Genomic DNA, 14,943 nt, shown 5'->3' with positions numbered 1-14,943 from the left:
GCGAACCTTGCAGAACTTGCACTCCTGAAAGAAAGGATATTGCGGAGACATGGCTTAGCCACAGCCTGGGGGATGTTTCCAGAATGAGATTTTCACTCTGCAGCGGAGTGTGTGCTGATATGAAACTTGCTGGCAGATTAAAACTGTGTGCCGGACCGAGATTCGAACTCGGGTCCCGAGTTCGAGTGTCGGTCCAGCACACAGTTTTAATCTGCCAGGAAGTTTCATATCGGCGCACCCTCCGCTGCAGAGTGAAAATCTCATTCTACATCTGCTACTGCTGAACATTGTTTGGATACTGGTCACCCTATGTTATATAACAATACCGAGATAACGGGACAGTGTTATTATGGGAGCTGTTGAGATTAATGTAACGAGCAGCGTTGGAAACAGGGATGCAGGTTTTTGTTTAAAATCTGCTTGCAATCCTGCTCTTTCCCGTGTCAGAAAACAGAAGGACAATGTTACCTCACCGAGCGAGGTGGCGCAGTGGTTAGCACACAGGACTCGCATTCGGGAGGACGACGGTTCAATCCCGTCTCCAGCCATCCTGATTTAGGTTTTCCGTGATTTCCCTAAATCGATTCAGGCAAATGCCGGGATGGTTCCTTTGAAAGGGCACGGCCGATTTCCTTCCCCATCCTTCCCTAACCCGAGCTTGCGCTCCGTCTCTAATGACCTCGTTGTCGACGGGACGTTAAACACCACTAACCTAAGACAATGTTACCTCACTTGCTAGTTCTTAGTCTTTTACTGTCGATGCCTCTCACTTTGGTCATCCTTGGTGGCACTAGTGGACAGTGTGTGTGTGTGTGTGTGTGTGTGTGTGTGTGTGTGTGTGTGTGTGTGTGTTATCATTCCAGAATTACTCCGAGAACTGAGCTTTTAAATTTGCTTGCACATCGCCTGTCTGTTGCAGTTTGTTCCTTGAAAATGAAGGGGTATACTCCAGCCGAAATACACTATCAAAAGTATCTGACCAACCCAGAAACATACGTTTTTCATATTAGTTGCATTGTGCTGCCACCTACTGCCAGGTACTCCGTATCAGCGACCTCAGTTTGTCGTTAGACAGCGTGAGAGAGCAGAATGGGGCGCTTCACGGAACTCATGGACTTCGAATGTGGTCAGGTGACTGGATATCACTTGGGTCAAACGTCTGTACGCAAGACTTCCACACTCCTAAACGTCCGATGTGACAGTGAGGTGGAAACTTAAAGGGACACGTACAGCACAAAGCATACAGGCCGACCTCATCTGTTGACTGACAGAGTCCGCCGGCAGTTGAAGAGGGTCGTAATGTGTAATAGGCAGACATCAATACAGACCATCACACAGGAATTCCAAACTGCATCAGGATCCACCCAAAGTACAATGACAGGTGGGGGTTTACAAAACTTGGATTTCATGGTCGAGCAGCTACTCATAAGCCACACATGACATTGATAAACGCCAAACAATGCCTCGCTTGGTGTAAAGAGCATAAACATTGGACGGTTGAACAGTGGAGAAACGTCGTGTGGAGTGATGAATCACGATGCACAATGTGGCGATCCGATGGGAGGTTTGTGAGTATGGCGAATGCCCAATGAACATCATCTGCCAACAATAAAATTCGGAGGTGATGGTGTTATGGTGTGGTCGTCTTTCTCATTGAGGGGCTTGCACCCCTTGTTGTTTCGCGTGGCACTATCACAGCACAGGCCTACACTGATGTTTTAAGCGCCTTCTTGCTTCCCACTGTTGAAGAGCAATTCGGGGATGGCGATTACATCTTTCAACACCATCGACCACACATTCATGATTCACGGCCTGTGGCGGAGTGGTCACACGATGATAACATCCCTGTAATGGACTGGCCTGCACAGAATCCTGACCTGAATCCTACAGGACACCCTTGGGATGTTTTCGAACGCCGATTTTGTGCCAGGCCTCACCAACTGACATCAATACAGCACTCCGTGAAGACTCAGCTACCATTCCCCATGAAACCTTCGAGCACCTGATTGACCATAGACCTGCGGGAGTGGAAGCTGTCATCAAGGCTAAGGGTGGGCCAACACCATATTGAATTCCAGCATTACTGATGGAGGGGCCGGCCATTGTGGTCGAGCGGTTCTACGCACTTCAGTCCAGAACCACGTGACTGCTGCAGTCGCAAGTTCGAATCCTGCTTCGGGCATGGATGTATGTGATGTCTTTAAGATAGTTAGGTTTAAGTAGTTCTAAGTTCTAGGTGACTGATGACCTCAGAGCTTAAAGTCCCATAGTGCTCAGAGCCATTTGAACCGATGGAGGGCGCCCTGAACTTGTAAGTAATTTTCAGTCAGGTGTCCGGATATTTTTGATCACATAATTATAGGTGGTCGCTGTAAATATTATCTGGCTGGATTCCCTGAAGTGGTTTGAAAAGTCACGTAAAAATTACTGCTTCTCTGCTGACAACACAATACTCCTCACCCCGTTTTATACTGTAGGGGCCCACCTCTGTTGATATCTAGTGGTGAATTCCGCATTACATAGGACTGACTCGGTTCTTATGATCAGAGAGTATAAATTGGAGACCGACAAGAACAACAAAGTGGCTGCTGATGTCTTTTAAATCATCTATATTGTTCCGCTCAATTAGTGTTCTCATTTGAAGGGGTGACCAATTGTGAGTCCAGACATACCTGTAAGATTACATGGGCAACCTCTATCCGCAGCTGGCATTGCTGTGCGTGGGCCGCCTGCTGACCGGAGCTGCGGGCGGAGCCTTCAACGTGCTGGCGCCGGTGTACATCGCCGAGGTGGCCCAGAAGGAAGTCCGGGGAGCACTGTGCAGCTACTTCCAGCTGCTGCTCACCGTCGGCACCCTCTACGTCTACATGCTGGGTGCGGTGACCGGCCTGTTCTGGACCTCCGTGGGCTGCGCCGTGGTGCCCGCGGTCTTCCTGGTGGCACTCTCGCTGGTGCCCGAGACTCCCCCCTACCTGCTGCAGGGTGGCCAGGAGGACGAGGCCCGGGCGACCCTCCGCTGGCTGAGGGGACCGCGCTGGGACGTGGAGGCGGAGCTGGCCGAGGCGAGGGCGGCTCTGGAGGAGGACTCCGGGAACGGGAGGTCCGGGCCCTCCGGGAGGGGCTGAGCACCCCTGCTGCCGGTCGGGGAATCGTCGCGGGGCTGGGGCTCGTCACGTGCTTCCAGCTCTGTGGCATCAATGCTGTGCTTTTCTACGCGTCCGATATCTTCCTGGTGAGCAAAATCTGCCAGCGACTCTTGTGACGATTCACAGTGAGGGACGTTTGGCCAAGAGAATGCGCCATCTAAGATAGTCCTCACTAGTACAAATCTAGCTTAGTTGGTTTGTGGGATTAAAGGGACCAGACTGCTACGGTCATCGGTCCCTTTGTCCAAAACTGAAAACACCCACAGAGAATAAAAACGACTATGGAAAAGACGACAGACAACACAAGACAAGAAAGACATACACAGAGACCAGACAAAACGAAATAAAATCACACAGAGTGTGACAGTGGTTGGCTGACCATAGAGATAATAAAGGAAAAGCCAAACACCGAGAAACACTCGAAAACCCAGTCTATAATCGTAGGCCAAAGGCCAGACTCAAAACAAAAAAGACATAACTAACACTCAGATTACGTGATAAAAACCCCCTGCCTGAATAAAACGCAGAACTAAGCCTGCCATGACAGTGTCATTTGTTAAAAGGTCAGGGAGCGTGTCAGGTAGCGCTAACGTCTGCCTGAGCACAGCTAAAAGGGGACACTCCAACAAAATGTGGACCACCGTCAAAGCGGATCCGCACCGACGTAGAGGTGGGCCCTCACGGCGCAATAAGCGGCCGTGCGTCACCCCTGTGTGCCCAATGCGCAGCTGGCACAGGACAACGGACTCCTTGCGAGAGACCCGCATGGATGACCGCCACACACTCGTCGTCTCCTTGATAGGACGGAGGTTGTTTGGCGTGGTCAGGTTGCGCCATTCAGTGTCCCAAAGTTGGAAAACTTCGCTCGCAAATCAATCTCCGGGAGGCCAATGTCCAGAGATGGTTTACTGGTGGCCTGTTTGGCCAGGCTGTCAACATGTTCATTGCCGGGTATCCCAACATCGTCTGGGGTCCACACAAAGACCACAGAGCGGCCATAATGGGCAAGAGTACAAATCTAGTTTTAATGTTATTTTTACAATCTAGTGCCCCTTCTTATTGGGTTAAAATTTCATCTATGGCACCTTGAGAAGCTGTGGTCATGAACATTGCTTGTATTGTTATCTATCCCTTCATATTCACCCGTGAATGTGACACATTTTTCCCAACAGTGCATCACTTAGTTGTACAAGACTGAATTTTGGCTGTTGAAGAAACATTCCACCTTGAAAATCACTGTGTCCTGGTTCTGGATACGCAAGAAGGCCATGGGTGCCGTATCAGGAGAATAAGGGAGATGAGGAAAAATTCTGCACGGCAAAGAGACACGCTGTGTGACTGTGACCTGTCCAGGGCAATCTGGGGCACTGAAGTTAAAATGTTCTGGGTTGTTTGATCGTGTCAAAAAATGGTTCAAATGGCTCTGAGCACTATGGGACTCAACCTATGAGATTATCAGTCCCCTAGAACGTAGAACTACTTAAACCTAACTAACCTAAGCACAGCACACACACGTCCATGCCTGAGGCAGGATTCGAACCTGCGACCGTAGCGGTCTCGCGGTTCCAGACTGTAGCGCCTAGAACCACACGGCCACTCCAGCCGGCCTGATCGTGTCATATTTCTTGGAGTGATCGACATTTCAACCCCTCTGCTGGGATCTACTTCAGGATCTTTTACTGTCCGTTGTAGACTGAGCACAATCTGCAGCATAAGATCTTGAGGAAGATCCAAGCAACAGGGTCGAAACGGCGATCATGCGAAGAAAAATGATGTGGCCTAACAACTCAGCAGATTTCAACTTCAGTGACAACGGTCACAGAATTCTACAGACTGCGCATTTTCATCGACCAGTGGCACCAAGTTGGACAGCTTCTCGCTACACTTCATCATCACAACCTCCCATAACCTTGCAAGAGATTTCAGTTGTATGCTCCTGTGACTGATTTACACTTACGAGTGTAATTGCTAGTAGACCAACCACACTGTAGCAGTCATGAACACACACATCATCAGCTTCTCCAATGTTGGTTGAGTTTTCGAGTTTTCTGATAGTGATGAATGCACATGTTCTTGCTTTGCTCTTTTGTCTCAGTGTCCCTGTAATACACCCAGTACTTCGGCCATGGAGATCAGGCAGCTAAAGAAGTCCTCTGGACTGGCCTGAGAGAGTTGCTGCATCTTCACAGCTGCATCGATTTGGTGGGCTTTACAATGGGCATAAGCAGTCAGGAAGCCATTGGGTGGCGGCCTTTGCCGTGCCCAATGTGCCATCCAAGATACTGAAAACTGATCTGTGACTAATTCTGACATTTCTCACTATCAGATTGACAGTGATACCCCTGGTCTCCGAACATTGGTGCCTCCACCACTCTTCCACTTTCTTCTCCATCACACAGATATAGTTCTTTCTCATTCAGCTTTTTTTTTTTTTTTTTTTTTTTTTGCAGCACTAAAAGCATTCCTCCCAGCTAACCACATTTCATATGGTGGTTTACTGTTGGTGTACGCTTCTACCAATTCACCATCGATTGTTGTCACATTGTTAACCTACTAATGCAGGAAAGTAATGAACCCCACCAATCTCAAATCTGGCAATCGGCAGCGCCATTTTATTTTGGCTCATCTAACAGCATGCTGTGGTACTGTGGTGGAGGCATTTCAATCAGAACAAGAGATATGTAACTATGAACAAACGAAAAATTAATTATGTAACTTTGTTGCTGTGCAGCTTCGAATTTGGGGCAGCATAGTGTGGAAGACTGCAACAACAGATCCACAGTTCAGTTCTGGTGTTGGTTTCTCACCATATCCCCCCCCCCCCCACCACTCCTCCCCAATATCACATATTGCGAAACTCACATTTAATACCGAGTGATGTGGCGCAGTGGTTAGCACACTGGATTCGCATTTGGGAGGATGGTGGTTCAAACCCGCTTCTGGCCATCCTGATTTACGTTTTCTGTGATTTCCCTAAATTTCTTTGGGAAATGCTGGGATGGTTCCCCATCCTTCCATAATCCAATGGGACTGGTGACCTTCCTGTTTTGTTCCTTCCCCTCAAGTCAACCAACCAACCAACTACATTTAACACTCTACAGATTACTAGAATTTAAATAATAGTAACAATACACTGCCTGACAAAAAGCCGAACACCCAGGGGAAGGAAAAAACGAAGAAACTTGACGGGGTGGAAGGATGTGTGACGTTACTTCAGTTATTTCAAATTCAATTCAAATTGAAAAAGAAATTGACAGTATGAGCCCACTTACTAGTACGGCGTTACCCTACCTGTGGCCTGGATGTATGTGCTTATTTGGTTGAGAAGAAGCCATGAAACAGTTATACCGTATTCTGAGGCAAGCTGGCCCACAAGTGTTTCACCTGACCCTTAATATCTGGATGCCGACACTAAGACAATTGACATTTAACGTGGTTCCACACATCTTCTGTTGGGAATAGATCTTGGGATCGTGCTGGCCATGTGATTACCTCAACATGCTGCACAAATTTCATGAAGAAATTTGGCACGTGTGAACGACCAGTGTCCTGTTGACAAATGGCACATGAGACTGTCACATGAGAGGGAAGAGATGAGGATGTCCTTGAAGTGCTGTTGTACCACCAGGATTCACTCAATCCCCACCAGCTATGACATGAGGTGATATCCAAACACTGATCATATCATGACTCCAGGAGTGTCTGTCTCTTCAAAACAATGGAAATTGGGACTTTGATAACAATGATCAAACAGTGTACTCCAGAACTACTGAGCGATTCAAGTGTGTGATCCAGGCCTAGCGCCATGCGATTATCATGTGTTCAGCAAGATGAAAGACGATCTCGGTAGACGACGATTCCGAAACAATGACGAAGTGAAAGCAGCTGTATCCAGGTGGTCACATTGCGCTGGGGGTGATTTCTCCGCATCTGGAATCGAAAACTTGGTTGCTCATTCCGAGGAATGTTTACAGTCTGTTGGAGACTATATGGGGAACTGAACTTACATTGCATATTGCCGCAGCTGTGTTCCCTATGTGTATGTGGTTTAATAAATGGGCAGAACTTGGAAGTGTAACATACTGTTTGATTTGCCCTTGTATCAATATTTCTCCATCACCTTCACCTTCACCATCATCATTCTGAGACACCATCCGTGTGAGTGGGCCCGTGTGGTGCTCGCACAGTGAACTGTGTCCTAGACACAGCGCCAGCCGCGGTGGTCTAGCGGTTCTAGGTGCTCAGTCCGGAACCGCGCGACTGCTACAGTCACAGGTTCGAATCCCGCCTCGGGCATAGATGTGTGTGATGTCCTTAGGTTAGTTAGGTTTAAGTAGTTCTAAGTTCTAGGGGACTGATGACCACAGATGTTAAGTCCCATAGTGCTCAGAGCCATTTGAACCATTGAACCACAGCGCGGCCCACGTAGAAGTGGGCACATGCTGCCCTGCCCTACCCTTTGTCGACTGCATCCCAGTGTGCTACCCGCCTTACTGTTTCTGTTATCTACATTGCCTTCCAAAAGCAGGGACATGAGACGTTTCGAAATGTCGGTGTCGCAGAGAGCGTCGGGCGGAGCCCTGGAGGCGGATACGTCTGCCGTGGTGGTGGGCGCCATGCAGGTGGTGGCGACGCTGGTGGCGTCACTGGTGGTGGACCGCGCGGGCCGCAGGCCGCTGCTCGTGGCGTCCGCCGCAGTGGTGGGACTGTGCGCTCTGCTCCTGGGAGCCTACTTCCAGCTGGACTCCAGTGGCGAGGCCGAGGGCCTGGACTGGCTGCCCCTCGCCAGCCTCTGCCTGTTCGTGGTGGCCTTCTCGCTGGGGCTCGGGCCCGTCACCTGGGTGCTGCTCGGAGAGCTGTACGCCCCCGAGGTGCGCGCCTTTGCGGGCTCCCTCTGCTGCCTCGTCAGCTGGACCTTCTCCTTCCTGGTCACCACCTTCTTCAGCGAGCTCAGCTCCGCCGTCGGCGTCCAGGGAACCTTCTGGATCTTCGGCTCCGTGGCAGTCGCCGGCGCCCTGTTCGTGTTCTTCGTGGTTCCCGAGACGAAGGACCGGTCGCTGGAGGAGGTGCAGAGGCAGCTGTCTGGCGGGGCCCGAGTATGGAGTTTGTCCTGCACCTGCAGATGAGCCTCCTCACCTAGACAAATCTGGATGTTACAGTGATCACCATTCCTCTGGATGAACCCACATTCGTACACGAATCAGCGAATGGTAGTAACACGGTCTCACTTTTTCTAACATCAGACATTCACTTGATCACTTGGAACAATCTATTGGACCACAACAGGAACCCAGGCCCTCATCTGCCACCAGTAATGCTCTTCCAACTGAGCCACTACCTTTTTTCCATAAAATGATACAAGTTTCCAGCTCATGGACTTTATCACATTCATTAGCTGATTTAAATAGTGCTCCAGATCACGATTCATGACTTTTCTCAAGTACAGCAGTTACCATATACGTACCATACACTTACATACCATCCTGTATGTCTTATTGGACCCGCTACAGCTGCAGGTTCGAATCCGGCCTCGGGCATGGATGTGTGTGATGTCCTTAGGTTAGTTAGGTTTAAGTAGTTCTATGTTCTAGGGGACTGATGACCTCATATGTTGAGTCTCATACTGCTCAGAGCCATTTTGAACCTTATTGGACCAACACTTCTGGAACAACCGAATTAGCATAAAATGGCTTGACCATTGTATAATGACTGTCGCCATAGTCGAATTGAGAATACATAACTAAACTGTTCCCATATAACTCATCCCCTCTCCCCTTTCTTCCCCTCTCCAAACCTATACAATTCCCTTCCACACCTGAAGATGTAAAATGCCTGACCACTATCCAACAAATTTGGTGGACTTCCCTCTAGTTTACCTTGTCAGCCGGCCAGTGTGGCCAAGCGGTTCTAGGCGCTTCAGTCTGGGGATGTGTGTCATGTCCTTAGGTTAGTTAGGCTTAAGTAGCTCTAATTTCTAGGGGACTGATGACCTCAAATGTTAAGTCCCATAGTGCTCAGAGCCATTTGACCGTTTTTTACCTTATCGCCTGTTCCATATACCACCTTGATCTCTTAGCCACCTGCTGTTCCAACCCAGTACGCTTCTGTGTGAATAAAATGGTCCCTGGTGTAAGCTACTAATGACATATTGTTTCCAGCTGAATGGTACTGTCGAGATAATCTGACACGCCACACTCATAACTTTCTGATATAGTGACTTTGCCTGAAAATGGTTTGGGCGAGTCTGGGGGATGTCTCATGGTATCTCAACACTGCCATCCAACTGGATACCTGAGAGCCATTCATCAAGTACACGTCGTTTACAACCATCTCAGTTCCCTTCCGTAAGCCTTATCACACTCCCCTTAACCTGAATACTACTCCCTAACGTTAAGTAAACTACGACACTGCTGAAATCTCCTTTCCCACAAGATCTCGTGTTTCTGCAAACCACGATTCTGTTCATGAGGACACTCAGTGAACACAAACTTCAAATCCTTGTCCTCAATGTGACCTTCTTACAGGCTTACAAAGTGAAGACACAGTCCACAATCTGTGTGTTGAGATGAAGTTCTCAGTGCTCGACTTAGGTACACCACTGTTCATCAACAATCCCTAAAGCATTCACCATCTTACCCAATCACTTTCCTGTAAGCTGTGAAACCTTTTTCCAGTCATTCTAATCCTCTTGACTTCCTCACAGGCACAGCTAAGACCTTCCCTATCTCTAGCACTACCATCACTCTCAATGCTCACAGTAACTTCCCCGTGTCAGAATCAAGTGCTGGTGTCTAATGACTCTTTCCATGGTCACACAATCACTATCCCACTTTTAACCTATCATTACAGCTAAATCACTGCAGAAAACATCATCACTGGAATCAAGTATCAATCGGTCTATCCGATTGTCGCTCTATAGACCCTACCTGGATGCCTTAATCCCAATAGCCTACCTGTTCACATCCTGTACTACCTCCACGTATGACTGTAAACCTATTGGGAAGCCTTAGGTATAAAACTTTGAAGCCGATCAGTACTATCGTAACAGTCTAATAGCGTGCCTTTCTTTCTTCAGAAGACTTTCCCCATTTGTCATATCGAGCCACAATGCAGCAAAGCCTATCTGTTCCCAATGCTATCTGCTATCTGCTACTCCCTCTACCGAACAATGTCTCCAAAATTAAAAACTTTGCAATCTATCCTAATGACATCACCCACAACGATGCGAACTTTGATCAGTCCCTACTCCAAAAAGTTTAAAACTACCCAATCTCTCCCACCCCAGACTCTTGGCTCGCTGCACACGTAAAAGAATTAGCCAGCTACACTTCAGGAATGAAGCTTCCCCACCATTATTTACATCTTCAAACCTTGGTGTATAAAGTGCATACCTTTTTAAATGTGACTTAGCCACCTGAACCCCAAAATTGTACAAGTATTTTAAGTCTTCAAACAGCATTCACTTCTCGTTCTCTGTCCCTTTCTTGTCCCGCAGGTGAGTCAATTAGCCACTCATCAAATTATGTCCTCTCTTCACTGTGAATGAACACATAAGAATATCCTACAGCTCCAAAATACCTGATACCATCCAAAGTATCTTTTCTTGTCTAACCTCCTGCCTTTACACACTGCCGCGTCTGTAACAGCTCATACCTCTACCTTATACCTACATAATTTTCACATCATCTCCTAGAACATTTTCATTGAACCCCTTTTGACTCTGGCTTATACCTGTGCCACCAGCTGTCACGGGCCCTTTCTTTCTTTCTCCATGTCCATACTCGCCTCTTTCTCTTCTATGTCCTAATCTTTCATTTATTACCCATTATCCCTATTTTTATTATCCCTCCATTCAGCTCTCCAGAAAAACCTTCACAACTTCACGCCCAATATCCATTCCACACCTAATTCACTACCTGTTTACTAAAGTACTTAACTTCCATATTCATTTGTTCCAGACTCCAAAAATCTTTAAGCAAAGGCCCACCACATAGAATCGACAGTTTGTGTGTTTTTATTCCTTCACTTCATATTGGTCTCTTTGCATTGCTCACGTTACATAATTACAATGAATCGTTTCATTCAGTTTATAGATTGTGAAATAACTATCATGTTGTACCTAAAATCATGTATTTTAAGGACTCTGTCGATATATTAAGATAAATTTTTGTATACCTCTAAAATTTTTGATAGTATAAACGTTATAATTTTGTACCACTATTATCCCTCACTAACCGTATTGAGTGAAGGGTAAGAAAAGATAATAAAAGAAAAATAACCATCGCTTCTGTATGTCATAGATGATGGAAATCCCATTGATGAGATGTATTCAAAGAATGCCGATATTTCCATGAGTGTCAATAAGTGTCTGCATTGTTTAACTCAAGTAAAAATGTTTCGAAAAAGCTTTTTCTGCTACACAGACAATATCAACACGAAAATACAATTTCACTCCTAGGTTCCTTTCACTCAGTGTGTAACATCGACTTCTTTGGCTAAATGAGCAAACTGCTTCCAGAAGACTTTTAAAAAAGAATTTTATTTATATTTCACGTCCGTGGTACCATGCTATCCTAAGCTACTTGGTCATGGAATGAGTCTATATACACAGTAATTATAAAGTCTGTGAAACATTTCAGAAATTTGGTAGAGATAAACAGCCAAGAATAACGTAATAAATGATACAGTATATGAAAGACGGACCTCACAGTATTTTTTACAATGTTTATAAATGTTCTATGTGTCCATCCTTCCTCATACTGTACACATAATCGGTAGTCCAACTCTGCTCATACCCAACATATCTGAGTAGACAGTAAGAACAGCTGCTCCACTGTGGTGTCGCAAGTATTGGAGGTTCTGCCGTAGAACTGGGACAGAAGTGCAGACCTCGATGTTACTCCACAGGAAAAAAATCTGAAGGTGTCAAGTCCGGCGACCTCTGTGCTCTGTGGACACTCGAGTAGCACCTGGAGAGTGCCCGCATCACGGCCTATCCTGAGATGTGGCAACATCTCGTTCCGGTTATCTCATATACACAGTTGTGTAGGTGTGCTGGGGGGGGGGGGGCGCCGTAGTGTTAAAAGATGCTTTCAGTTTCAAGTTGTGGCACGATTGACAATTGCAGCACTTCGAGACAGGTGATACTATTGGCAGTTCTCTCGGCAAAGAAGCAGTCCGTAGACTGTCTTGTTGGAAACGGCACAGGTGGTATCACGTCAAAGGCCTTTGAATAGTCACTGACGATTGGCAGCGGGCAAATTCCAGCACACAAAATGCTTTAGCTGCCTTGTAAGCCGACATTTTCAGCAACTACACTCTGTGGCGCCCCTGTCGACAGTTCTCAAAACTAACTGGCAGGTACCTCATTCACAATATAAGAGACTGCCTTTCACTTTTTTTTTCCTTTATTGAATTTCGATTCCCCCCATAGGGGGCGGGGGCGGGCTGGCAGCAGCTTAGTACGCCACTCTTCAGCCTACAGACTTTGTTTTGAAAAGGTGAAGATAATATAGAATAAAAAACAGGCGATAAAAACTGAGACTGAAAGGGAAACATGGTGGAAAAATCGTGGAACTTAAAACATACAACAAAGGGATGATCATGCTAATAAAATACATCTGAAGCAGACAGGTAAAATAATAGGCAATTAAAAAAAAAACACCGCAACAGTCTGGTTTCTGTTCGCAAAAGACATAAAATTCACACCCAGCAACGGCATGGTTTCTGTTCACAACACTTGTAAAGACGAAACAACACTGAACATTCACTGGAACACTGCACTAAAATATGACATACCACAGCCGAGAGCAGGTGGGGGGAAACTGGGCAGATGATGGGAATATAAAAAAGGGGGGAAGGTGAGGAAAAGCGAAGTGGGGGAAGGAGCCAATGGAGGATTAGGACTCATAAACGGGGTCGGGGGTGTTGGGCAGATGCAACAGGGAGTGGGGAAGGCAGAGGATGGGAATACAAAAGGACTCGGGGGGGGGGGGGGGAGAAGGGACGTAGGGAGAGGTTAGGTAGGGAGAAACACAGGATGGAATGGGGCAAGAGGGAGCCCAGGGAAAGGACGGAGGAAAGGAGGGGGTGTGGGGTGGTACTGTATCGTTTTTTACGTTGTCTTCAGCCATTTTTGCATACTGTTAATCGTATTTTAAATGTTTAATTAATTTTACAATTAACACACACACACAGACACGACCAGACTAAACATCTCACGAAATAAGCGTCAAACGAGAAAACTACAAAGAACGAAACTCGTCTAGCTTGAAGGGGGGAAATCAGAAGGCGCTATGGTTGGACCACTAGATGGCGCTGCCATAGGTCAAACGGATATCAACAGCGTTTATTTTTTTAAATAGGAACCCCCATTTTTATTACATATTCGTGTAGTACATAAAGAAATATGAATGTTTTATTGGACCACTTTTTTCGCTTTGTGATAGATGGCGCTGTAATAGTCACAAACGTATAAGTACGTGGTATCACGTAACATTCCGTCAGTGCGGACGGTATTTGATTCATGACACATTACCCGTGTTAAAATGGACAGTTTACCAATTGCGGAAAAGGTCGATATTGTGTCGATGTATGGCTACTGTGATCAAAATGCCCAACGGTGGTGTGCTATGTATGCTGCTCGGTATCCTGGACGACATCATCCCAGTGTCCGGACCGTTCGCCCGATAGTTTGTGTTATTTATGGAAACAGGAAGTGTTCAGCCACATGTGAAACGTCAACCACGACCTGCAACAAATGATGATGCCCAAGTAGCTGTTTTAGCTGCTGTCGCGGCTAATCCGCACATCAGTAGCAGACAGAATCGGGAATCTCGAAAACGTCGGTGTTGAGAATGCTACTCAACATTGATTGCACCCGTACCATATTTCTATCCACCAGGAATTGCATGGCGACGACTTTGAACGTCGTGTACAGTTCTGCCACTGGGCACAAGAGAAATTACAGGACGATAACAGATTTTTCGCACGCGTTCTTTTTTTGCGACGAAGCGTCATTCACCAACAGCAGTAACGTAGACCGGCATAATATGCACTATTGGGCAACGGAAAATCCACAATGGCTGCGACAAGTGGAACATCAGCTACCTTGGTGGATTAATGTATGGTGCGGCATTACGGGAGGAAGGATAATAGGACCCCATTTTATCGGTGACAATCGAAATTGTGCAATGTGTGCTGATTTCCTACGTAATGTTGTACTGATGTTACTACAAGATGTTTCACTGCATGACAGAATGGCGATGTACGTCCAACATGATGGATGTCCAGCACATAGCTCACGTGCGGTTGAAGTGGCATTGAACAGCATATTTCATGACAGGTGGATTGGTTGTTGAAGCACCATACTGTGGCCCGCACGTTCACCGGATCTGACGTCCTCAGATTTCTATCTGTGGAAAAAGTTGAAGGATATTTGCTATCGTGATGCACCGAGAAGGCCTGACAGAATGCATCAGCGCATTGTCAATGCATGTGCGAACATTACGGAAGGCGAACTACTCGCTGTTGAGAGGAATGTCGTTACACGTATTGCCAAATGCATTGAGATTGACGGACATCATTTTGAGCATTTATTGCATTAATGCGGTAATTACAGTTAATCACGCAGTAACAGTATGTGTTCTCAGAAATGATAAGTTCACAAAGGTACATGTATCACATTGGAACAACCGAATTAAAATGTTCAAACGTACCTACGTTCTGTATTTTAATTTAAAAAACCTGGCTGTTACCAACTGTTCGACTAAAATTGTGAGCCATACGTTTGTGACGA

The 14,943-nt window shown here is 46.6% G+C and overlaps 1 protein-coding gene across 1 annotated transcript in view; it reads left to right on the top strand.

Annotated features, from left to right (window-relative positions):
* Positions 1-11,805, top strand: part of LOC126426607 (solute carrier family 2, facilitated glucose transporter member 8-like) — a 93,155-nt gene extending 81,350 nt beyond the window's left edge. Inside the window, exons 4-6 of the mRNA XM_050088499.1 lie at positions 2,706-2,982; positions 3,048-3,232; positions 7,709-11,805. Coding sequence (XP_049944456.1) covers positions 2,706-2,982; positions 3,048-3,232; positions 7,709-8,272 — 1,026 coding nt within the window. The 3' untranslated portion in view covers positions 8,273-11,805. The remainder of the gene's footprint in view (positions 1-2,705; positions 2,983-3,047; positions 3,233-7,708) is intronic.
* The last annotated feature ends 3,138 nt before the right edge of the window (positions 11,806-14,943 follow it).

This window comes from Schistocerca serialis, chromosome 11 (genome assembly GCF_023864345.2).
Source record: "Schistocerca serialis cubense isolate TAMUIC-IGC-003099 chromosome 11, iqSchSeri2.2, whole genome shotgun sequence".
Lineage (NCBI taxonomy): Eukaryota > Metazoa > Arthropoda > Insecta > Orthoptera > Acrididae > Schistocerca > Schistocerca serialis.
The sequence above is the reverse complement of the archived record's forward strand: the minus strand, read 5'-3'. Positions and strand labels throughout refer to the sequence as shown.